General features: G+C 52.5%; 1 protein-coding gene across 1 annotated transcript in view; it reads right to left on the bottom strand.

The window, feature by feature from the left end:
• Nucleotides 1-3965: 3965 nt before the first annotated feature.
• The window catches only part of KCNQ4 (potassium voltage-gated channel subfamily Q member 4), a 72061-nt gene continuing 51767 nt past the window's right edge, over nucleotides 3966-24259 (bottom strand). Inside the window, exons 8-14 of the mRNA XM_043998388.1 lie at nucleotides 23952-24040; nucleotides 21530-21691; nucleotides 10946-11175; nucleotides 9634-9733; nucleotides 7467-7598; nucleotides 6448-6589; nucleotides 3966-6043 (exon numbers count right to left, since the gene is read on the bottom strand). Of these exons, the coding sequence (XP_043854323.1) occupies nucleotides 5825-6043; nucleotides 6448-6589; nucleotides 7467-7598; nucleotides 9634-9733; nucleotides 10946-11175; nucleotides 21530-21691; nucleotides 23952-24040 (1074 nt within the window). The 3' untranslated portion in view covers nucleotides 3966-5824. The remainder of the gene's footprint in view (nucleotides 6044-6447; nucleotides 6590-7466; nucleotides 7599-9633; nucleotides 9734-10945; nucleotides 11176-21529; nucleotides 21692-23951; nucleotides 24041-24259) is intronic.

Below are 24259 nucleotides of genomic sequence, written 5' to 3'. Positions count from 1 at the left end.
ATGTGAACCAGCTGCACTTCCAGGAGCTGTGAGGAGTAGTGGATAGGTAGTAAGCTAGGCTAAGAGAAAAAAAAGTCTAGGTTTAAATCTCTCTTCTAACAGAATCATAGAATCTGAGAGTTAAAAAAGACCTGAGCTGGGGCAACTAGGTGGCACAATGGATAAAGCACCAGCCCTGGATTCAGGAGGACCTGAGTTCAAATCCAGCCTCAGACACTTAACACTTACTAGCTGTGTGACCCTGGGCAAGTCACTTAACCCTCATTGCCTCGAGGAAAAAAAAAAAAAAGGCCTGAGCCATCTCGTCTACTCCATACCTGCCCAAGAATCTCCACTACAACCTACAGTATTTGACAAGTGGTCATTTAGTGCCTGCCTGAAGAGCCCGAATGAGACAAGGAGGAACCATGGCACTTGGTGCAGCCCGGAACATTTTGGGATTAGTCCAACGTCTGGGGTGGGGGCGGGGGCTACCCATTTGCACCTATTCTGCTCTTTGGGACCAAGCGGAATTTCATGACATCAAAGCCAGCCCACTCCAGGTCACCCCTTCTCCCACCTCACCCCTACAGGTACAGGTGATAAACGTTCCATAATAGTAACCTCCATTTCTGAGCCACAGCATGGTGTAGGGGGTAGGGGACAGCCTTGGAGTTGAGAACACCTCTAAGTCTTTTCTCCTCTCTTCTTCTCTCCTCTCCTTCTCTCCCCTCTCTTCCCCTCCCCTCTCCTCCTTTCTCCTTCCTTCTTGTTTCCTCTCCTTCCCTCCTCTCCCCTCTCCCCTCCTCTACATATTCTCTCCTTTCTTCTCCCCTCCCCTCCTCTCCTCTCCCCTCCTTTCTCCTTCCTTCTTGTCTCCTTCCCTCCCCTCTCCTCCTCTCTCCTCTCCTCTCCTCTCCTCTCCCCTCCCTTCCTCCCTTCCCAGACTAAACATAGTCTCTGGAATTCCCTCATTCATCTCAAACATAAATACCTCCACAAAGAACATCAGGAAGGACTGTCAGAAGACTTGAGGGCTGTGAAGTTAAGCATCGACCTCCTGCAAAGCCAGTGTCCCTGATGCCTCCTGAGACCCAGCAACCCAGCATAGGGCTAGGGTGAGTAGGGCTGGGCAGGTACCTGAGCAGGACAGCCAGAAGCTGGAGCATATTAATGTGGAGCTGGAGGCAGGAGGGGGGTCCTTGGATGGGGATGCACATGGTAAGAGGTGCTGGAAGCCCAAGAGGCAGGAAGCCCAGGGCCCACAACTGGATGAGCACCAAGGCGTTTCCAGGGTTCCACCAGCAGCGGGTGAGGGAAGAAGTCCCTGGGGCTCTGGATGGCCAACAGCAGGACAGTTTGCAGTGGGAGGACCCCTCAGGACGACAGGACGGGGCATCATCTCAGGCCCAGGGCAGGCTCCTCTTGGGTTGTACCTGGGCAGTTCATCAGTACCACTGTGGCTGCCACGGGGCTGTGCTGGCCAGGTTAACAGATGGGCGCTGCAGGTCACTGGACGCAGAGCTCAGATCAGAACACAAGCCCTTGAGCCTCAGCCTGAGGCTCATTCTCACTCCACGGTTATTTTATGATCACCTACTATATACTGCATGTGAGTCAGGAGAGGGTGGGAGTCTGCAAAAACTTGTTCACTACATCTTCAACAGGAGCATTTGCACCATGGAGAGCAGAAAGTGACACAAACCAGGGCTGGATTTAGTGGTTTGTTGACTTAAGAAAGCGATGGAAAAAATGTTAATGACGCAGATCGAGCTGAAAAGTGTGTAACGTGTACACTTTTCTGAGAGCTGGTTGTCAAACATTTATCATCATAGTCCTGATGTGAGTGATTAAAAGGGACAAAGAGAAACAGACAGAGACAGAGGCTATGTTCAAGAGAGGCTAGGTGGGGTCTCCTAGGTTTCCTTAGGCTCAAAGAACATCAAGGTTGGAAGGAACGTTAGAACACCGGATGTCAGAGCTGGGAGGGCCTTTAGAACACAGAATGTCAGAACTGGGAGAGGTCTTAGAACACAGGATGTCAGAGCTGGGAGGGCCCTTAGAGTATAGAATGAAGGAGCTGGGAGGGGACCAAAAGCTCACCTTTGCTATGGGATAAAACGTAGTCTCTTCAGCCTTGATTTCCCAATATTCCCCATCACAAACTCTATATTCCAGGTCTATCACAATCAGATTATTCCGAGTTTGACATTCCATCTCCTGCCTGTACTTTTGAACACATATCCTGAACAAGCTTCTGTAACACACTCCAGCCTTATCCATCATTGCCTTTCAGCATTCTTTCCTTCTCTTTGTTCAAGGTACATCTTGGGTGCCACCTCCTCCAAGAAGCCTTCCCAGATTCCTCCCCTGAGATGAATGAGTTTTCTCCCTCCTCCGATTTTCCTAGAGCACCTGGCCTGGATCTCTCCTTTGTCCCTATCATGTCTATCTGGGATTTTACTAATGAGAGCACATACCATGCCCCCTGGATCCTATTTAGGATGAGAGAGATGCTCCTTGATGGTAAAGTGGATAGAGTACCAGACCTGGTGTCAGGAAGATTCATCTTCCTGAGTTCAAATCTGGCCTCAGACACTTACGAGATGTGTGACCCTGGGCAAGTCATTTCACCCTCAGTTTCCTCAACTGTCAAATGAACTGGAGAAGGACATGGCAAACCACTCGAGTATCTCTGTCGAGAAAATCCCAAATGGAGTCGCAAAGAGTTAGACGACTGAAAAATTACTGAATAACAACAAGCACATGCCACCCCCTGTCCCTATTTGGGATGAGGAGGATGATCCTCATAAGTTTCTTTTTAAAAGGGAAGGTTTTCTTTGTTCACTTTTCTGTCCCTAGCACCCTGTGTCCTGAAGCTAGTGGGTATAGTAAGCAGTCACTTAATAAGTGTTTTCTGAGTGGTAGAGCTGGGAAGGAACTGAGATCCTTCTGGTCCAACTTCAGAAAACTGAGGACCAGAGAGGGAGACTGACTGTTCAAAGTCACACAGCATCTAATGCCATCAAATAGAAAAATCAGCTTCCCCCAGCGTTAGGTCTAGTTTTGTCCTTTGGGCCAAACAGAAGTCTAATCCCTCTTGAGCATGCCAGCCCTTTGGAGATTTGAGTACAGAACACGTGTAAGAAGATGCAGAATGTAAAGGAAAGGATGTGAGATTTAAGCTCAGGGGCAGCTAGGTGGTGCAGTGGATAGAGCACCGGCCCTGGAGTCAGGAGTAGCTGAGTCCAAATCTGGCCTCAGGCACTTGACACTTACTAGCTGTGTGACCCTGGGCAAGTCACTTAACCCTAACTGCCTCACACACACGAGAGAGAGAGAGAGAGAGAGAGAGAGAGAGAGAGAGAGAGAGAGAGAGAGAGAGAGAGAGAGAGAGAGAGAGAGATTTAAGCTCAGAAGGTGGAAGGTCAGGGTCCTGAATCCTGCCTCAGCCAGTCACGTGACCTTCCCCCCGCCCCCCCCCCATCTATTTTCCTCATCCTAGATTTCCCACTCAGTGCATAAACTTTGCAGAGCAAATGTCCTGGGCCTCAATTTCCTCATCTGTAAAATGAGAAAGAGTTAGATGATCCCTAGGTCTCTTCCAGCTCTAGGAAACATTGGGTGGGCAGCTAGGTGGCACAGTGGATAAAGAACTGGCCCTGGATTCAGGAGGACCTGAGTTCAAATCCAGCCTCAGACATTTGACTCTTACTAGCTGTGTGACCCTGGGCAAGTCACTTAACCCTCATTGCCCCAGCCAAAAAAAAAAGAAGAAGAAAAAGAGGAAGAAACTTTGAGGCTATGTCCCCGCCACCTCCAGCCTTCAAGTTAAACATCCCCCAGTCCTTCCCTGCTACCCCAAGGAGCCTGGGTGCAAGACCACCATCCCTGGTCCCCAACCAATTAACACGACCAAGGCCAACCACCTTCTACTGAAAACTTTAATGAAACCAATAAGTTAATGAAGTTAACAAAGTGAGGTACTTGCATGTCCGAGAACCAGGTTGGTGGGAGAACCTCGATCGCGGTGGGAGATGGGGAGGGGGAGGGGACTACTCTGGGCTCTCATTTGGTCAGAGGGTCTCAGCCCCAGCTCCATCTCTGGGGGTCAGTGCAGAGGAGGGCATGGAGGGGCCAGAGGTGGGCAGGCTCTTGGTGCAAAGGTCAGCAACACATGCAGAGGGCATGCGGGGCAGGGGAGCAGGGAGTGCAGCAGGGGAGAGGAGCTATGCTCCCCCATCCCAAGAAGGGGTACATGCAGGGCCCCTGGGTGTGAGATGCAAAGTCCTTCCCTGGCATAGGGCAGGCACCAGGCACTGCCCTTCTAGGAGAGGTAGGGGGACCCTGTCTCCCTCCCCTGCACCTTGTAGGGGGTGTCTGTGTGTGTGTGTGTGTGTGTGTGTGTGTAGGGGGGGAATCTATGAAGTTATGTTTCCAAGAAGACTCCAGGGTCAGAGATGCGCAATGCCAGAGAGGCGGCGATAGCTGGAGGGTGGACCCTAGCAATGGAGGGGGTTAGGAGCAGCTTTCTCGCATTCGAAGTGGGAGTGTGTGTGCTTTGTGCTGTGAGCTGTTCTCTGGGCGGGGCCTGAGGCTTCTCCCTCCATGCTGCCCACCCTCTCCCTGGGGTCCTTGGGCCAAGCTGCCCCTCTTTACTCTGGGGCTAAGTGTACAAGGGACACTAGCAGTGACAGTTCCTTAAGAAAATAGTATCCTGGTTGGGAAGGAAGCGGCTCTTCTCCTTCGAACCTACCAAACTGGGGACTGGGTATAGGGGAGATCATCAGGTAGGTACCGTTCAGAGTCTGCACCCTCCCCAGCCCCCTACAGGGCTCATTGAGGTCGCTTCCTGGGACAGCAAACACCCCACAGTTTCAAAGTTGTCCAAGGTCAGAGATCCTGGAAGAAACTGAGTGGGGAGTCAATGTGTGTGTTTTTGTTTTTGTTTTGGGAGGGAGCTGCCCTTCCCCTGACAAGTGGGGAGCTGACTACCCCTGAAGAGGGTCCTGGAAGAGAAATGAAAGGCTGGGGCTCAGCCCGTGAGGACCCCACCCATTCTTGTGCCCCGGTGGGGAAGGAGAGGCACTAGCCCTGCTAGCAGTACCCAAGGGCCCAGCCCCATAGGGCTGGACTGAGCCTAGTGAGGCTGTATGAGGGCAGCTTGGACTGGGAGTGGTTCAAGGCTCCCAGGGAGCTCTGGCCAGCCTGAAGAGTTGCATATTTAATGTGATTTGCATATATGGTGCCCACCCATTGGGCAGGATCACTGTGCTTTGAGGCGGGGCCTGCAGAGGACCCCAGGGGAGTAGGGAAGGGAGGGTGTCAGCATTCCTGACAGTGCTAAGGGCCTTCCCCAAGAGAACACCTCTCCAGGGAGGGGTATGAGAGAGAACCAGTCTTGCATAGCTTTTAGAGTGGTCCCTGCTTTGGGACCAAGGTGTCTGGGGAGCCCATGGTGCCACATGGCTGTTGGGAGGGGAAGGGCTCACCCCCCATTCCCCCCAGCGGGCACTAGATTCACAAGTCCTGGGACTGCCCTATATAGTCTCAGGGGACCCCTTGGCAAAGCTGACAGGGCCTGTCTGCCTGGCTACATGACCAGAGATGGGCCCAGCATCTGGAAATGGGGACAGGGCTGAGGGAGGTTGCCCAGCCTGGGGCACTTGGGTCCCCACAAGATGCCTGCTGTGGGTGCCTCCTCCTTCCTGGCAGCTCAGTTGTGCCCGTTCAAGTAAGAGCGGATGGCAGGAGGGCAGGCAGGCGAGGCCTGGGGGCCTGCTGGGCCCGTGCCAGGCTGGGTGGCCAGTCCAGGTCAGGTCCCTGGGAGAGTGGGGAGCCTCCCTCAGTCCATATTGGCGCTGGCCGATCGAGAGATGCTGAGTGTCTGCGCCGACACAGAGATGTCCTCGGCGTCTGCGGGGCTGTGGTAGTCCGACGTGATGTCCGGGTCAAAGAGGGGCACCTGCACCGTGCCCAGGCTGGCCGATGAAGCTGCTCCCGCCCGCAGGCACCGGGAGTAGAAACCCAGCAGCAGGTCCAGCTTGTGCTCGATGGACTGCACCTGACGGGGGAAGGGCTCAGCGGGAGCCGGGGCTCACCTGGGAATGGAGCCTGACTGGAGGGGGGGGGGGGGCTAACAGGGCTGGGACTCCATTGGTTGGAATTTAGCTGGGGGTTGGCGGGGGGAGGGGAGAGCGCTTTAGCAGAGTGAGGAGGGCCTGGGAGGGTAAGGCCCACTGGGATGGAACCTGGTTGGAGGCGGGGCTTGTCTGAGGGCGGGGCTTCGTTGGGTGGGATTTAGCTGAGGGCGGGGCTTAGCCAGGGCCCGGACCAGGAGCGGGAAATGACTGCAGGTGAGGTTTAGCGGAGGATCAGTGGTGGGTAGATCCTCCACCAGTCAGTCCCCTCTCCCCAAGACTCAGATTGGTCCCCACCGCGACCCAGACGTGCCCTCTCCCTCCTCACCTGCTTCTCCACCTTGACCACTCGGCCCAACATGCTGATCTCGTCCCCGGCTTCTCCGGAATCCGAGGGAGCCTTTTCTACCTTTTCCCGGGACTTTCGGTCCCCACGATCCCCACTCCCCCGGCCCACGATCTGGTCCACACTACCGGATGAAGAGAAAGAAAAGAAGCCCGTTAAGGGGGCGAGAGGAAGAGGGGAGAAGAACGAGGCGCCCCTGGAGACGCCCTTCCCAGAGACTCCCCGTGTCCTGAGCATCTCTTCTCCTAAGCGCCAACAGCAGGATCTGAGGGACAAACCCAGCCCCGCACCGGGGAAGCCCCCGGTGTGAAACAGAAGGAATAGGGGCAGCTAGGTAGCGCAGTGGATTAGTGCACCGGCCCTGGAGCCTAGTACCTGAGCTCAAATCCGGCCTCAGACACTTGACTCTTACTAGCTGTGTGACCCTGGGCAAGTCACTTAACCCCAATTGCCTCACAAAAAGAAAGAAAGAAAGAAAGAAAGAAAGAAAGAAAGAAAGAAAGAAAGAAAGAAAGAAAGAAAGAAAGAAAGAAAGAAAGAAAGAAAGAAAGAAAGAAAGAAAAAAGAAACAGAAGGAATAGCCTTAACCTTGGAGCTCGGACAGACGAGAGTGGGGCCAGAGTTGAGTGGGCATAGGCTGAGAATAATAGACTACATTTCGATAGCTCCTTCAAGTCTAGAAAGCCCTTTGCATCCATCCTTTGAGCTATGCTACAATCCTGTGAGGTAGGAACTATTACCATCCCCCCTTTCATAGATGAGGAAACTGAGGCCTAAAGAGGTTAAACAACTTGTCCAGGGTCAAACTAAAAGTGTCTTGAATTCCAATCTGGACTGGCTCCAAGCTCAGCGCTCTGTCATGCTGAGGCAGCTTTTTGGGTGTTTCAGGTGGGACAGGTGGAAGTGGAGCTGAGCCTGGGGCTCCCCAGGGTGGGGATGGGGAGAGACTTCCAGCAAGCCAAGTATCGGGGTCAAGTAGGAGGCTTCCCCAAGGCACCCACCGGGCCTGCAGACTCTTGATCCTGCCCAGCATGTCGAGGTGGCCCGCTGAGTACTGTTCAATGACATCCTTCACATCATAGGGCCTGAGAGTCTCCTTGAACTTCCTCTTGGCTACCAGGAATTTCAGGATCCTGTGGAGGTGGGAAGGAACAGGGCCTGAGAGTCAGGGGGAGAGCAGAGGAGCCAAGCCACAGAGCAGGGGTACAGAGGCAGTCTTCTCAATTGGCCCTCCTCTTCCAGCCCATTGTCCTAGTGCCCCCCCTTCCCACAAGGCTGACCTCCAGCCTGGACTTTGGTGACAGGGCAAGCCTGGGATTTCCTTCCAGCTCCTCCCTGCTTGTCTCAGGCCTTCTCATTCCCCCAGACCTAACCCTCAGCTCCTCCCCTCCAGGATGCCTTCTCTGACTACCCCCAATCCACAGTGTCTCTCCACCCCCTGGGCTCTTCACCCTCTTTGGCCCCTGAGCACAGTGTCATAGTTACTGGCAAACACCTTAGAGACCCGCAGATGAGGAAAATGACTAGAAAGGAGAAGTGACTTGACTAGGGTCACAAAGATAGGAATTGTAAGTTGTTTTCTTTATGTCCATACTCTGTCTGTTTTGCTAAATTGTGAGCCCTCTCAGGGCAGGGACCAGGTTTCTTTTTTCCCATTCATCTTATAGGACCATACAATTTAGAGTTGGACGGGACCTTTGAGATCATCTAGATTAATGTCTTCCTTGTACAGATGGAGAAACTGAGGCAAAGAGAAAGTATGTGATTTGATTAATGGTGTATAGTAAGTAAAGTACAAAGCCGGGATTTGAACCCAGATCCATCTCCAAATTCAGAATTTTTCCATTATTTTCCATCACAGGCTGCCTCTCCTTTCCATGTTTCTCCTTCCTCACCTCATTCCTATTTCCCCACAGTAGCTTAGCACAAAGTCCCACATACAGAGGGAGTCAGTGTGTAATGTTATCAAGGAGTAGGTACAATCATATCTTATGTCCTGTATGTTAATGATGGGCCCGGTGCCCATTTGGATATGTAGCCCCAGCTTCAGTTCCCTCCATGGAATTCTCTCTGTCCATTGTGGATGTGGCCAAATCTAGGTTCCAATTAATTGTGGGTGGGGCCTCTCCAGCTCCTTCAGAAGGGACCAGGAGGCTCTGGGGCAAGGTGACAAAAAGAACGAAGAGGGCCAGATGTTTAGATAGGGATGGAAGTCAGAAAAGAGAAGGAAGCTGAGTCTTGGGGGCAGAGGGAGATTGCTTGGGCCTGAGAACAGAGAGGAGATAGGGAGGCTTTTCTGGGAACTGAAACAGACTTCAGCTAGAGATCTGCTACTAACCCTGAGGGTAGCAGGGAGATCCAGGAAAGCCAGGGGCACAGAGACAGAAAGGGGGATAGAGGAACAGAGAGGCAAACAGATAGACAAAGAGTGACAAAGACGGACAGAAGAGAGAGAAAGAAAAACTGTAAAAGAGAGCCAGAGACAGGAACAAAGGGAGAGTTAGAGACCAAGACAGAAATGGAGAGAATAGATGGAGACAGGGAGGGGGAGGAAGGGAGGGAGAGACAGAGACAGAGACAGAGACAGAGACAGAGACAGAGAGAGAGAGAGAGAGAGAGAGAGAGAGAGAGAGAGAGAGAGAGAGAGAGAGGGAGGGAAAGGATAAAGGAGGAGGACGAGGAGAAAGAGAAGAAAGGGAGGGGGAGGGGAAGGAGGAGGGGGAAGAGGGGGAGGGGGAGGGAGAGGAAGAGAGACAAACAGAAACAGAGAAGCAGGATGACCCGTCTGGGGCAAAGGTGAGGCTGGGATGACAGTGCAACTATAACAGGGAGACAGAAAGCCTGCTGGGTTCCTGATTCACCATAAATTAGGGCCTCTTGTTTTAAGGGGAAGGTGGCAACATTCCCTTCCACTGTCCAGAAGTTCCTGCTGGTAAACACACACCCCTGGAGTCTGAATCAGAAGGCTGCTGCAAACCCAGCTGCTGCCTTACCACCCTGGCCAGGTCTCCTAGGTAAAGCCCACTTGATCACTTCCAGGGCTGCCAAGCAGGTAATATTGGAGATGATTGTGTGCAGGGCTGGCAGAGGGGCTGGCAGAGCCTGCACCAGCTGGAGGGTAGAGGCTGAGAGCAGGTAGAGATGGGGTGGGGAGAGGGTGACACTCACCGGACGGAACGGATCACTGTCTTGATGGCAGGTATGACATCGTCCACAGTGAGCTCACACTGGTAACCCTTCTCCTCTGTCACATCTTCAGAGGGGACCTCTGTTGAGACAGTAGCAGCCCGTCAGTCCTCCTCCCTTGGGGGCTGACAGGAGCCATCTCCCAGTCATTTGGGGTGGGGGGACTGAACTCACCAGGAAACAACAGCATGGCAGAGCTATCAACTATTCTTTATTCCCACTCGCCATCCCATTTTAGAGAGCGGGAAAAGGAGATTGAGTTTGGCATTCAATGCCACTGTTCTATAGGATCACCACAATTTAATGAAACCATCAGAAGAAAAGGAAGCTCCCCCTACCCCTAACTTCTTTGTAGATGTGGGTTATTAGGGCTGTGAAAATCTACAGACTTTTTTTAGATACAGTGGTTAGTTTTGCTAAACTTTTCTTCCCCTCTTTTTTATTATTACAAGAGATGACTATCTGGGAAGGGGAGGGGAAGGATTTATTGGAGAAAACAGGTGATTAAAAAAATCTATTAATAAAAAAAATGTTAAAGAAGGTTAAAGCTTCCATCCTCCACCTTCAGGTGCTACTACCAGGAAATCTCTTTTTTAAAACATTCCTTCCTGCTTCCTTATGGAAAGTTTGAAACAGATAGCAGGCAACCTGGTAGGGAAGAGCTAGCTGCCTTTGATTAGACTGGTGCTATTTGTGAGCCATCCCAGCAAGGAATGAGGGACAAGTTCATTGTTCCAGGAGAGGATAGGCCAACATGGGGGTGCCCAATCACTATGAAGCACTTCTCACTTCAGTCAAGAGCACACAAGGCCACAAAATGTTGGGAGCTTCTAGAATGAGGAAATTCACACACACACACACACAAGACAAAAATACCTTCTAAAATCAAAATGATTTTTTTTTTGTATCATCAACTTTTTCTTTTGACAAATTAACCACTGTTCTCTACCAAGCAGTCAGGTATAAGGGAGGATTGAGTGTATAAGTCAAAGAAACACTGACACTCTGAACTGGAAATGCTCTTGGAGATAATCTTGTACAATCCCCTCCTTTTTTTTCAGAAATGGCAACTGAGGCTCAGAGAGGTTGTAACTCTCCCAGGGCCACACAGTCAGATATCATTGGAGGACCTCTCCCAGTTCTTTGTTCTTCTCTTGTTCTGAGAAGACTTGGGTTCCAGGAGCCACAGGCTGGAAGGCTAGTCACATCCTTCTACTTGGGAATTCTCGGAACTAGCTAAAACCTCCACAGTCCCAGGAGCCAATGAGGGTACCAGTTGGCCATTTGAACTCACCCTCTGCTGATGCCCGGGCCTTGAGCCTCAGTGATGCCCGGAAACGAGTCCGGTCATTGAAGCTCCAGCTCTTCTGGACCTTAGTGGGGCTGGTGGGCTCTCCCACACTCACATTCTCACTCTCACTTCCTGGGGAGGTTCGGGGTGGTGGGGCCAGGTGCTGCTTAGTCCTTCCACACTGGCGCTGGGCACTGTTCATTCGGATGCGGTCCTTGATGCCCATCTTAGTGCTGAGGCACAGGGGCCAAGGAAGGAAGGAGGGAGAAAAAAAAAGATTAGGGAGAGAGAAAAGAGCAGGCCCCCCTCCCTAGCCTGCACAGAGCCCTGATGGGGAATTTGGGCCTTGGTCAGGGTACGGGGCCAGGGGTGGGTAAAACTCTGATTCATGCCCTAGGAAGTTGGAAAAAATGGAAGGTGGGAATGGGGGAGATTGGACCAATAATTGGAAGAGCCTGGTAGTGAGAATTAGGAAGATTTAAGGTGGGAGCAGGGGAAATTGTAGGCCAGAATGGGTTATTAGAGGTAAGAGTTTGGAAATATGAATTAGGAAGACTGAAGGTGGGAATGGGGGTGACTAGAGGTAGAAACTAGAAACTGGAGATTGGGGAAATGAGGAACTAACTAGAAGTTAAAATTTGGGAGACCAGAAATGGGATGTGAGGTGGGGACTGGGGAAAATAGAAGAGAGAACTGGGGGGATTGAAACTGGGAATGAGAGGGATTAGAGGTGAGGACTGAGAGTACTTGAGGTAGGTAATGGAGATTAAAGGCAGGAATTTGGGGAGATTATAAGGGGAAATGAAAGATATTTGGGGAAAGACCTGGAAGAAACTAAGTCAGGGCTCCATCTGACTTGATTACCCTCCCCAACACACACCTTTGCCCAGACAAACAAGAGTGGAAAATGTGGAAAGAGACAGGTGGGCACAATGGAGATTAGTTTGGTGGAGACCCAGGTAAGAAGGATAGAGAGGCTGATGGACTCCAAAGAGAGAATTAGGAGAAGGTCAGCAGGAATGTGCTCAGACCTCAGGAGACCTATGGGGAGATTGAATCCCAGCTTAGCCTCCATGGAGTCTGTCACTGGCCATCATGAAGAATGACTAGAGATAGAGCTGTGAACCAGGCACCCAACCAATTTGGGGGGAGGGGACCGAGGGAAGTTCTTTGGCTTTCTTAGGAATGGGAAGGAGGAGCATGGGTATGTTTGGAGTTCTCCCCCTACTGAAAAAAAAATCAACAGTGTTTCCTGTTGGGCATGGCCAAGGTCTCTGGTACTCTGGTACACAAGTATGTGTTCAGATGTGTGAGTATGTATGCTGCTTATGGGCGTGTGTATTTATGTATATAAATGCACTGGTGAATACCTGGGAGTTCAAATATCTGTTTCTATGGATAGGAGAGCTAAATTATGTGAGTGTGATATATAGTTTGCTCTTCAAAACCTCCATTCTGTCTTTTATCAAACAACTGTCTAAGGGAACAGAGATCAAAGATTTTGTGTGGCCCCAGAGGGTAGAACCAGAACCAGAACTAGATGGGAATGACAGAAAGGAAGCACTGTCCCAAGATGGCCTTAGCTGCTTTGGGCACCAGTGAGTCCACCATCATGGGAGGACCTCAAGCAAAGGACAGATGACCACTTGTCAAGCACAGGCACTAGATAGCTGATGGGGTCCCTTCCAACTCCAAGATCCCATGATTCTGACCCTGCCCCGTGGACTTTAAAGACATTCCAATGACCCCATTCGGGCTACTGTCTTGCCCTAGATGGGTGGAGGCTGCAGTGCCAAAGGAGAGAAGCCTTGCCCGGAGGAGATGGGAGGCCGGGAGGAAAGCTGTCAGCCTCCTAGTGCCCCATCCTGGACAAAGGCCTGGAGAGTGGAGAACAGACAGAGCCACATATACAAAGAACATTAAGGACATCGGTAGACTGTAAGCTCTGGGAAGGCAGCAACCATTTCATTTTGTCCTTGTATGCCCAGGACCTACCAATGTCGGGAACATGATAAGTGCTTGTTGACTGACTGGTTGATCAGGCCATATGTGTGAGCTATTCTTAAAATAGAATTTCTAGGCTTTCCTTCTTTGTTTTATCTGGCATTATATTAAGTAAAAAAAAATTTAACTCTAATACGTATTTAGTGGTTCAACCAAAGGTGGGCATTGGGAGGGGGGCCATCTTGGGCCTTGGGCAAATTGGGGGCAGCCTTTTCCCTGAGGACCCCTGAATAAAGGAGGGGTTCAGAGCCTTCCAACTGAGGTATTTGCCCTAGGTCAGATAGAGTCTATTTGCAAGGCATCTAGTGTGTGGGGGAAGAAGAACGCTTTCACATTTTCCTGGCTCATGAAATGTGGACCACCCCCCTCCACCTCCTAAGGTGCTTTGGTGTCAGTAATAGGGGGCAAAAATACTGAGGCTTCCCCTGCTGGGTTTGCTATGTTCCTCCCAGAGGACGGAGAAGACACCAGCCATCTTGTCTGGAACACTTGGTATCACCCCACAGCATAAAACCTTTTTTCTGGGGCATTGGCTTCTCCACAGCTTGTTGTAATAAAAAACTCCATGTCCACAAAACCAGCTACTCAGGCCACCTGCTGGCTAGTTTTTGTGGGCTTTATCTACACAAACACACACCAACTCCCACAACGAGCTTGTTCCTTCTTCTCCCAGAGAGCTGCCCTTATAGTTTAGGAGGGAAGAAGACAGTCCATAGGGCTGAAAGGAACATTCTAAGTCATCTGATTTAACCCCCTCATTTTACAGATGAGGAAACTGAGGCTCAGGGGAAGGGATTTGCACAAGTTCACATGGGTAGTAAGTGGCAGAGCCTAATGCCAGACACCCACTCCTGTGTACCTCCTATCACAGCCCCAGAGGGGCCCCCTCCACACACACACATATTTCCAGGGTGCCCTGCACCAAGTGTACTGTGAGAGCTGGATTGTGTCACACCGACGTCAAGGTCAGTTGGAGGATGCGGAGTAAAGAGCAGGGAGTCTGGGAAGTAGACCTGAGAGGAGGGGGGCTGAGTAGGCCCCCCTCTGGGCTGCTCCTGGGCATGGGGGAGGGCAGGGACAGGCACTGGTTTCAGGGGCAAGAACGAGGTCCCCCCATCCTCTAAATCCCATGCCTTAGGCCATGGTGTAGAGGGCAGGATGGGGTGTGAGAGGCAAAGACTGAAACCAGGGGCACCTTCGAGAAGGCAGCCGGGATGAGTGGGGACATCCTTGGAGCCAGGAGCAGGTGGGGGTCCCTGGACCTGTGGACCTTTTAGAAGGGACTCCAGGGGACAGGTAGGGGCAAGAGGCTGAGGGAAGGAGACGAATGGGGCCATCTAACTCATCCCAACCAGCGTGCTCAGCCAGCTCCCCCAAGGTCATCCAGAACATCCCTTGGGCCTGGGAGGGGAGAGTTTGGGAGTTAGTGCATGCCTCAAACTTCACTTAGTTTTGCTGGTCTTACAAGGTTTCCCACATGCTGACAAGCATCCCCCTCCCCTCCTGCCCAAGCACCTGCACAACCCTTCTGTCTGTTAACCAGAAGCTCTGGAGACAGAAGGGATCCCTCCCCTCCTCACTTGGGCTGGAGGGCATAGGGGATGTTGGAGCTTAGCTTCTCCCAGAACTGGGAGGTGAGATTCTAAGATGAGATTAGGAGAATCTAGAACCCAGGTTCTCACAATCTCAAAACCTAGAAACCCATAAAGAGCCATGCTGATATTAGGAGAGCCAGGATCTCAAAGTCCCAAAGCCTATAGGTGTTGTTGAGATAGGGTGAACCCAGAACCCACTACAACAAAATCCAAGAGCCTAGAACTTTGTGAATCATGCTGAGATGAGAACTTAGAAACAGGGACCTCAAAATTCTAGAACCTAGAGCCCCATGCTGGGATGAGTACCTAGAACCTAGGATCTTCAATCCCAGAACCTAGAACTCTAGATGTCATGCTTCAATCTTGGGCTGCCATTTCTGATTGATCCCAAGGTGCCAGCCTAATGCAGGGGGATTCCACCCTCAAAGCATTCTCACTTTTCAGAAAACATACAGGCAGTATGTAAAATAGAAAGGAAGAGAAATGCCCTAAGGGAAAATGAATAGGCCACCTACCTAGCTTAGGGCTAACCCCTAAATTTGTTGAGTGTCCTCTCCTTATTGGAAAGCCTCAATTTCCCCACTTGGAGTGATTTCGAAGGTCATTTCCAGCTCTGACTACCTGCCTCTTTCCCTGTTAGACTTTTGCCCCATTCTCCAAAAAGCATTATGGGTCAGATGCACTTCCTTCAGCTGCTGGTTCTTGTTTGCTGAGGTTTGTTTCACTGGGTTAAGATTTGCTTAAAGCAAGATCTCCCTGCAAAGGACAATGCAGTCCCAACCAATGGCTGGGGGGGGTGGGGGAGGGGAGCCGTAGCAGAGAGGAGCGTTTGCTGGGAGAAGTTATTCTCTTGGTCATTGGAAGTTTGCTTCAGCCTTCCTAGTGTGCTAGTGTTGGCAGGTCAGGGATTAGCTGTTCTAGACTGGTCCAAGAAGACTTGGTCCATTAGAATCAAGGAAGGCAGAGAAAGGGGGAGGATCCCCTCTCCCTGTTCCCAGTGACCTTGAGTGAGATCTTTGAGGTTCTGGGGGAAGATGAGGCCCAACTCTGGGCTATGCTGAGCGCTCTCCCCCTCATCACTGATTCAGCCCCGTCTACAATGGGGCAGTGGGCAAAGGATGGGAACAAATGCAGGAATCCTTGTGTCCTAGTCCCTGAGAATATCAGAGCTGGAAGGACCCTTGGAGATCAGCCCCTTCTAACCTCGTTTTGCAGAGGGGAACACTGGGAAGTCACACAGTAGGGCAGGGGCAGAACTGGCCTTGAGCCCAGACCTCTGGACTTCCCATTAGGGGAATTCTTTCCCACTATGGATCTTGTCAGGTCGTAGGACTTGGGCCTGGAAGAGGCCTTCAAGATCATCTCTACAACCTCTTTGTTTTATAGAAGAGAACAATGAGGCTCAGAGAGGTTCAGTAATTTGTTCAGAGTCACACAGTGACTCATCAGTGGGTAGTGCCAGGACCAGAACCCAGCTCCTTTGGACCTTGATGCTGTGCTCCTCCCACTAGGCCATCATGCCTGGGATGAACCCTATAGGGCTAGCAGGCAGCTTTGGGGGCGGGGTCTCCTGTTCCTGAAGCTAGGGAATATCCAGCTACTGATGTGCCATCCCAATGCAGGGAGGAAACGTGCCCACCGGCCCCTGCCCCTGCTCCAGGAGCAGCAACACAGGCCATTCCCGAGAGAGCCGCCAGGCATGCCGGGCTGGGGAAGGGGCAGGCGGCATGCACCCCATGCCCTGTTAATAGGCTCCCATGCTCCCGTCTGGGCAGGAGGCTGGGGACAAGAGGCAGGCCAGGCGCCGGTACCTCGGTCTCCAGCTGGCGTGGATCCGAAAGAAACTCCGTTTATTACTAAACATTTGGCTGGAAAGTTGAGAATGAGACACGAGTAGAGTTAGTGGGGGCGGCAAGCAAGGGCTCTGTATGGGCACAGCCCCAGCCCGGAGTCGGTGCTCCCTGAAGGAGGAGCCTTGGCGTCCAGGGCCTACGTGTCCGCCACTCTGGCCAAAGAAGGGATGGACCATGGGCTACCAGGAGCAACGGAAGATCCACATCTGCGGCCCATGCCCGGCCACCAGGCAGCATCTGCCTGGCCTTTCATGGAAACGCAGGGCCAGGAGCTGATCCGGGCTCTCCTCCCCTGGGCCAAACCCTGGGGCCTCCATCTCCCCATCCATCCTGAAGAAGCCAGAAACTCTCCCCTGGAAGGGCTTGCCACAGCCTGTGGGAGGCTGGCAGCCTGCAAGGAGGCCTTCATTCCATATGTCCATTATCTAGCCTAGAGCCCCACACATAAATGCTTGTTGATATACTGATGGATGAAATGTCAGGACCTCAGAGCCAGGCCCAAATGTCGGCTTCTGTTCTGATTCAAGGGGGAGGTAGAACTCTCCCCTGAACGCTCAGACCAGTGACCACCAAACAATGAGCATAGTTACCATTTACTATGTTTCAGGTTCTGTGCTAAGGGCTTTACAATGCCCATGGGCACTAGCCTGCCCCAGACTGTTCTCACCCAGCCCCATTCCAGTGCCATGCCTCCTTCTCAACTCTGGAAGGGTGGACAGACACACACACACACACACACACACACAGAAGCACAGATGGGCACAGGATCTCATGGGAGTGACAGCCAAAGGCCACCTCTCGGTCCTGGCAGCTTGAGGTGGGCACTGGGGCTTAATTACCCTTTCTGCCAGTAGGGGCTTGTTTCTAAGTGACTTGGGAAGCCAAGAGGACTCCGGGTGCCTCCGGGCCTTGCTCCATGGCCCTCCATCTGGGCAGTGCTACCTATAGGGTCCCCGGCTCCCCAGGCAGAGGCCTGGCTCTCACGTGGTCATTCTTAAGCTGCAGGAAAGACACAGTTGTGGAGAGAAGGACTTGGAGAGAGGCACCCATGCCTGCCTCTGCTGAAAGGTCCCAGGAATAATTTCTCGACTCTCCCTTGGACCCAGCGACCATCTCCTGTTTCCCATTCTGCTTCACCCGGCCAGTTCCCATCCCCGTGGCCCTTCAAAGATTGCCGGCTATGCCCAGCTCATCCTGAGACAGACCTGCTTGACTCTGGGGCCGATAAATGAGGAACTGCATCCAAGAGGGACCAGGCTTGAGGAGCCTTTCTTCCAGAGGTGAGGCTGAGGCCTAGTTCTCAGCCTGAAGGGGCCAGGGTGAGGGCAGGGCAGGTGGGATTCTTCCTGGTATATTATGGCCCAATGTGCCCACAGAGCAGCTACAGGGACAGATGGGCAGAGACTGCACCAGATATGGGCATGGGATCTTCCCACTGCAGTTACCGTTCCTGACCTACGTGCCCCCGTGGCCCAATTGTCTCCTCTAGATCGAGCAGAAGTTGGGGTGTGGCCAAGAGGTGGGGGGGTACCCCTTAGTTCCATAATCTGTCCCCAAATATGCTGGTCCCGGCCATTCCATTAGTTCATCTTGGGGCTCTCGTGTACCCAGAGCCCAGGCTCCCCACATATTCTGTCCCCATAACCACATCCGAGGCCTACCTGAATTGCCTGCTCCTGCTTTCTCCAAGTCCCTAATCTTAGGCCCCTTCCCCATTCCCCATGCAGGGTTCCCTGTTCTCTCATTTTAGAAACCACCCCTATCCCCATCCTGGCTTCCCCTGAGTCATCCCCCATCAAAGAGAGCTTCTTAGGTAAGAAGAGGGAAGGGTTAACTACTCCTGGTGATTCCCGGGGGACTAGCTGAGTTCCCGGTGCCCTACATAGGAGCAGAAAACCAAGCCTGGAACAATCCATTTTATCCATTCAATAGGGGTGATCCCCACCATTCCCTCCTTCTTCCCCCCCCCATTACCTGCCCCCACTGGTGTCTACCCAGGAAAGGGACAGCAGAGGCTGAGGAGGACCCCATCCCTAGCTAGATCTGTCTCCAACCCCCAGCACACCCCACCCTGCAGGCTTCTGCCATTCCCTCTGTAAGGCAAAGGCCCAGGGAGGGTAAGCAGTTTCCTCAAGGACACACAGCAGCTGATAGAAAAAGACTACCCAGAGTCCTACCCTGACTCCTCTCCTTCCTGCCTTACACCAGTGTCCCTTTGTCCCCTATCAAGTTTAAAACCAGGAAGCTCTGGGCCTCTGGGAGGCAGATCCTGATGGACATTTGCAAGGAGGCTCAGGGAGTGAGGATGAGTGTTAAGAAGAGACAATAAGATGGAGACAAAAGAGGAATGAAGGAGAGAGTGAAGGTAATGGAAGAGATGATATCTTCATGGAGGCTGTGACTGGGAGGGATAGAAGCAAGATCCCCTTGCCCTATACGTGCCCTCTTCCCATCAGCCCATCTTCACTCTGACTGGAAATCTGTCATTAATGCTCTATGTATCTTTAGCACAAGTTTTGACTCTTTGAAGATTAAAAAAAAAAGAGGTTCAAGGGGAGATAAACATCCCTCTGGCTCAGGGCCCCAAAGATCTACTGGGGGTGGCCGGGGGAGAACCAAGGGGGAAGGGGTGGCCAGTGCTATTCCCACCCCTGACAGAGCCCTCTGTCTCAGAAGGAAAACTGGGAAAATCCTACACTCTTGAGGGGCGGCTGAGGGCAGGAGTGGGGAAAGGAAGAGGGGTGGCTCCAGAAGCACCCCACCACCACCACGTGGGATTTCAGCAAATCCTACACAGAGAAACAGAAGAAGGGGCTTTCTCAGTCACAGAGCCCCCTGTCTGGGAGGCACAGGCTGGAGGCCACACCCATACGAACTCATACTCACCCTTCAAGTAGACAGCCTAGAGTGTCAAGGTCACAGGTGCCCTATGGGAAGTCTATGGGGAGAAGGTGTGGGCATGTGGAGGTGGGATGGGAGAGAGGGGCAGCGTCCCAAGCCTCCAAACACCTCTGATCAAAGATGAGCAAATCGATGCTCAGGAAGCGTGTCAGAGAGCCTGTGACCTGGAGCTGGAAATGAGCTTAGTGAATAATTAGCTCAATTCTCTCATTTTACAGAACATTGAGGCTCAGGGGGAGGAGACACAGCTGTCTGAGGTCACACAGCAGGTCAGTGGCAGAACCAGGACTGAGCAAAGCCAGGTCTCCTGACTCCTTGGCCAGGGCTCTCTTCACTACACTATCTGTTTTTCAATTTATAGAAGGGGAAACAGAAATTCTGAAAAGGGAAGGGACATTAGGGTCCTGGGTCTAGAGCAGGAAGGGACCTCAGAAGCCATCCAGTCCAATCCCCTCATTTTATAGAAGAAGAAACTGAGGCTCGGGGAAGTTAAGTGACTTGTCCAAGGTCACACAATTTAAAAAACCATCAGAGGTGGGATTTGCACCCAGATCCTCTGTCTCTATCATCCAGTGCTCTTTCTCCTGTACTGTTTTTCTTTTTCCCTTTTTTTTTGAGGCAATTGGGGTTAAGTGACTTGCCCAGGGTCACACAGCTAGTATCTGAGGTCACATTTGAACTCAGATCCTCCTGACTCCAGGGCCAGTGCTCTAACTACTGTACACCTAGTTGCCCCATCCTATACTACTTTTTTTTTTTTTTTTGCAGGGCAATGAGGATTAAGTGACTTGCCTAGGGTCACACAGCTAGTAAGTGTCAATTGTCTGTGGCCAGATTTGAACTCAAGTCCTCCTGAATCCAGGGCCAGTGTTTTATCCACTGTGCCACCTAGCTGCCCCATCCTATACTACTTTTCAAAACTCAAACTCAGTTCTCCAGACCAATAAGCCAGTGTCTGTTCTTCAACACCTGCTCCATCAATAGTACCCCAGGTATAGTAGACCATGTCCCCCTTCCTCCCCACACATACCCTGGGGGATCAGGGTTTGGCGGGCATCACGGGCAATGCCATCCCCCCATCTGCCAACTGAAGATTACCTGAGCCGTAAGCACTTGTGGCCAGTGGCCGTCTCCTCCTCTCTCCAACTTCCCAGGAGGAATGGGAGGGGAGATTCAGGGAGGGAGGGAAGGGGTTGGAGGTGGAGAGAAAGAGAGAGACAGATGACAATGGCATGAGTGGTGAGGCGGGTGGTGGAGAAGTCATGGGGGATGAGGAGACAATGTCAGGAATTTTCTCCAGGAGGTGCCCCAGTACATCATCCTTGGCAACCCATGAGTCCTTATGGTCGTTAAACATCCCAATCTGGTCCAGAGTCCTGTTGTGTAGCAGATCGATAGGACCACAGACTTGGAGGGTCTCAGAAATCCCCTAACCCACACAGCCACCTACATAGAGAGAAACTGAGGCCCAGAGAGAGGGAAGTAATTTTCCATCACCAAGAGGTAGGGCTGGGCACTCATGGGCTCCCCATCACTGGAGGAAACTCCTTGTTTCACAAAGGAGGAAAGTGAGGTGTGTAGAGTTTGAGGGACTTGCCCAAGACCCAGACATTACATAGCTGACCAGGATTCAGAGCCAGAGACCTTCCCTCATCCTGACTCCAATCAAGTCTGGCTCTCTTAGAGGTACCCAATGCTTTGAAAACCTCAGAACATTATATAAATGTCAACTATCATTATTTCTGCAAGATCAGCTGCTGGAGGTTAGTCTAAAGGGAGACCCTACCTGATATTGAGCGGAGGCTCAAGCTGGGGCTGGACGAGGGGACCCCTCCCCACTCCGAGCCTCTGTGAGGCCCCCGACTTCTATTCTCTGGTTTTTGCCAAGGACCCCTGCCCCGGACCTGGCTGGAACTCTAGCCACCATCCCCCTCCCGCCTCGACCCTGGGCACCCGGCTCTTCCTTGACCGAGGCTGGATTCTGCTCCTGGGATGTTCTCCTTCCTCACCAGGCACACCCCAGGAGGTGCCAGGGACCCCCTCTGATGCCCATCCACCTTACCTGGCAGGGAGGCTGACACATGCCTGCTGGAGAAGAGGCACTGCTGGTAGCATGGCCAGAGAGGACTTATGCCCAGCAAGGAGAGAGCAAGCCAGAGGAAGAGAAGGAGAGTGAGAGAGGACAAGGAGGAGAGGAGGAAGAGGAGGAGCCGGCCCTGTCAAGAGGCCCCTACCTTTCCCCAGGGCAATAGGAGGCGCTGCCAGGCCGGTGGCAGGTGGCGAAGGTCTGATAGCGGGTGGGTGCTCCGGCAGGTGTGGGTGGCCTCCGCACCTCCACGGGCCACAGGCCCCCATTACGGGCCCGCCGCACGTGCTCAAATAATATTACCAGTTCTCTGTGGGGCAGGGGGTGGGATGCAGATATAAAATGGGAGGAGTTACTGGAGCCGGGAAGAGGCCGAGGCAGATTCTGGCCTTCTCTCTCTTCCAGAACCCTGGGATGAAGGAGCCATTTCTCCCTCCTCCCCCGTCTCTAGAGTGAGCTTGAACTCGGGTGTGGCCCTGGGTACCAGCTTAGTCTTTGGGAGGCCCCTTTGCCCACTATCTTGACAAGCTCCAGGAGCCCCGCCCCCACCCCCTTTAAAGTCCCCTCTGTCCGGTTTGCCTGGGAAGGCCTCACTTTTATACTTGTATCCCTGACACCAAGCATAATGCCTGACACACAGCAGGCTCTTAATAAATGCTGGTTAACAGACTGAATAACTAACCTGATTAAGGTGAAAGGAACTAAGGGCATTTCCTGGAGGAGCTAAGGGGCGATCACTGTGAGGACTAAGAGGTGATCCCTCCAGGAATTAAGGGGCGATCCCTCCAGCACCAGGGAGTCGTCCCCTAGAAAGTAAAGGATTGTCACTTCAGGAGCTAAAGGGTTAAGACCTCAGATAACTGAGGGGTCATCTATCTGTTCGGGGGTTATTCTGTCCCTCCCTAGCCATCACCCCTTCTCCCACCTCCCTCACCCCCCACCCCCAGCCAAGCTAAGAGATCATCCTATCAGGAATCCTGGGCTCAACTGAAGTGACTTGCTTAAGGTCACACAGGCTAAGGTCATCACTTTTTCTTACCACCCCACCCTGTAGTGACCACCAACCACAGACCCACCCCCCATATACCGAATTTCTCCCTAAGGCTTCCCCGCAGTGAGCTCCTAACCAGGAGAAGTGCCCTTCCTAGGCTCCAAACAACCTTGCCCACTGTGGGGCAGGCAGTGGATAAGGGGGCCTTCTGGGCAGCCTCTTGGAAGGGGGGGGAGGGACACTGCAGCAGATGGGGCATAAGCCCTCTCCAGCCTTTCTTCTCTCCTCTTATCTTTTCTCTTGCTTCCTTTCAGAGCGGCCCCACCAGGGAGGCTTCAGGGAAGTAGGGAAGGGAGGGGAGGAAACCAGGTGTGGAGGAGGCAGGCATTCAGCAGCTGGTCGTACACCAAGGAGCTAAGGAGCTAAGTAGGCGGAAAAGCGGTGAGCAGGATGGGGGTGGGGGAAGGGGGGACCGCTGAGCTCAGCATCCTCCCCCTAATAGCTCTGCACCCTCGGGACTGAGTGATGCCCCGGGGGCACAGGCTCCATCCCGGGGGGGCCCCTGGGACGAGCGGCTCCCCCACCCTGGGGCACTTCCTGCCACCTTGGCTGTTCTATTAATAACCACCCCCTCCAAACTATCCTTGGGAGTGGACACAGGTTAACCCCTCAGCAGCTGAAGGCCTCCCCTCCTCCCAGTGCTGCCCACCAAATGTAGAGGCGGGCTGGTTGCAGGGAGCAGCAACCCAGACAATCTCTGAGCCCGTCTCAGCCGGGGGATGGAATTGGGCAAGCTATCGGGGTACCTCACCTTTGACGCAGACATCTATTTACATGCAGGCCCCCGGCCCCTCCCCCCACGACTGGGATGGAGAGAGCCTCCAGCACTGGTCCATTGGCCTTTGCACTTGCCATGGAAGATGACAGCTGCTTTGCTTAAGGCACAGATACAGAATTGCTGGGTACCCCAGAGCTAGACATAAAGCATTCCTGTCTCTGCCCACATGGGCAACAGCCAGGCAGGGGCTCTGTAGCTACCCAGACCAATGCTCTCTCATTCCTCTAGCGTGAGTCCCTGACTCAGAAGGCGTCAACGTATAGTCAAGGAGACACCTGGGAGTGGGGGAATATAGATTCCTGGAGGACCCTGCTGAATAATGCTAATATTAATAATCTTATCAATAAGAACAACAATAATAAATGTCTTTTCTAAGACATTTTAGGGTTCACAAAAGCAAGAACACTGCGAAGAGAGAGTACAAAAACTATCCTCATCTTACAGATGAGGAAACTGAGGCTCCCATCTCATAATCAACCACTTGCTAGCCTGACCCCACAACCCACCGGCCAATGTGTGTTTTCCCCCACTCCTTAGTAAATCTGGTCACTGACTGCTCCTACCCCACTCCACTCTGAGATCTATGGCTCCTGCCCCACTCACCCATACTTTCTGCATCCTAGACTTAGACCCAAGAATCCTTTGGGCAGCTGGTGCTCAGAACCTAGTCGAATACATCTCCCACTGAACCAATGCCTCCTCCCTCCCCCCCCCCCCAAGGTGGGCCCCAGAAGCACCTACCTGAAAGATGGTAGGATGCTGTCATAGTAGTACCAGGTGGCAGTCAGGTAGGCTCGGCTAGTGTCAGTGGAATAGAGGCGCCAGGCAGCCTGAAGGAACAGGGCATTCATCATACCTCCTCCTTACCCACCTTGCTCACTCCACCTTCTCAATTCAAGGGGGTAGAGGTTCGAGCATTAGACTTGGAATCATGAGACCTGGGTTCAAATCCCAGCTCCAGTACCTAGGCAAAGGAACCTTAGGAAAATCACTTCCTTTCTCTCAGCCTCAGTTTCCTCCCTTGTAAAATTATGGAGCTTGAATAAGGA

This window comes from Dromiciops gliroides, chromosome 3 (assembly GCF_019393635.1).
Source record: "Dromiciops gliroides isolate mDroGli1 chromosome 3, mDroGli1.pri, whole genome shotgun sequence".
In the NCBI taxonomy this organism is placed as follows: Eukaryota; Metazoa; Chordata; class Mammalia; order Microbiotheria; family Microbiotheriidae; genus Dromiciops; species Dromiciops gliroides.
The sequence above is the reverse complement of the archived record's forward strand: the minus strand, read 5'-3'. Positions and strand labels throughout refer to the sequence as shown.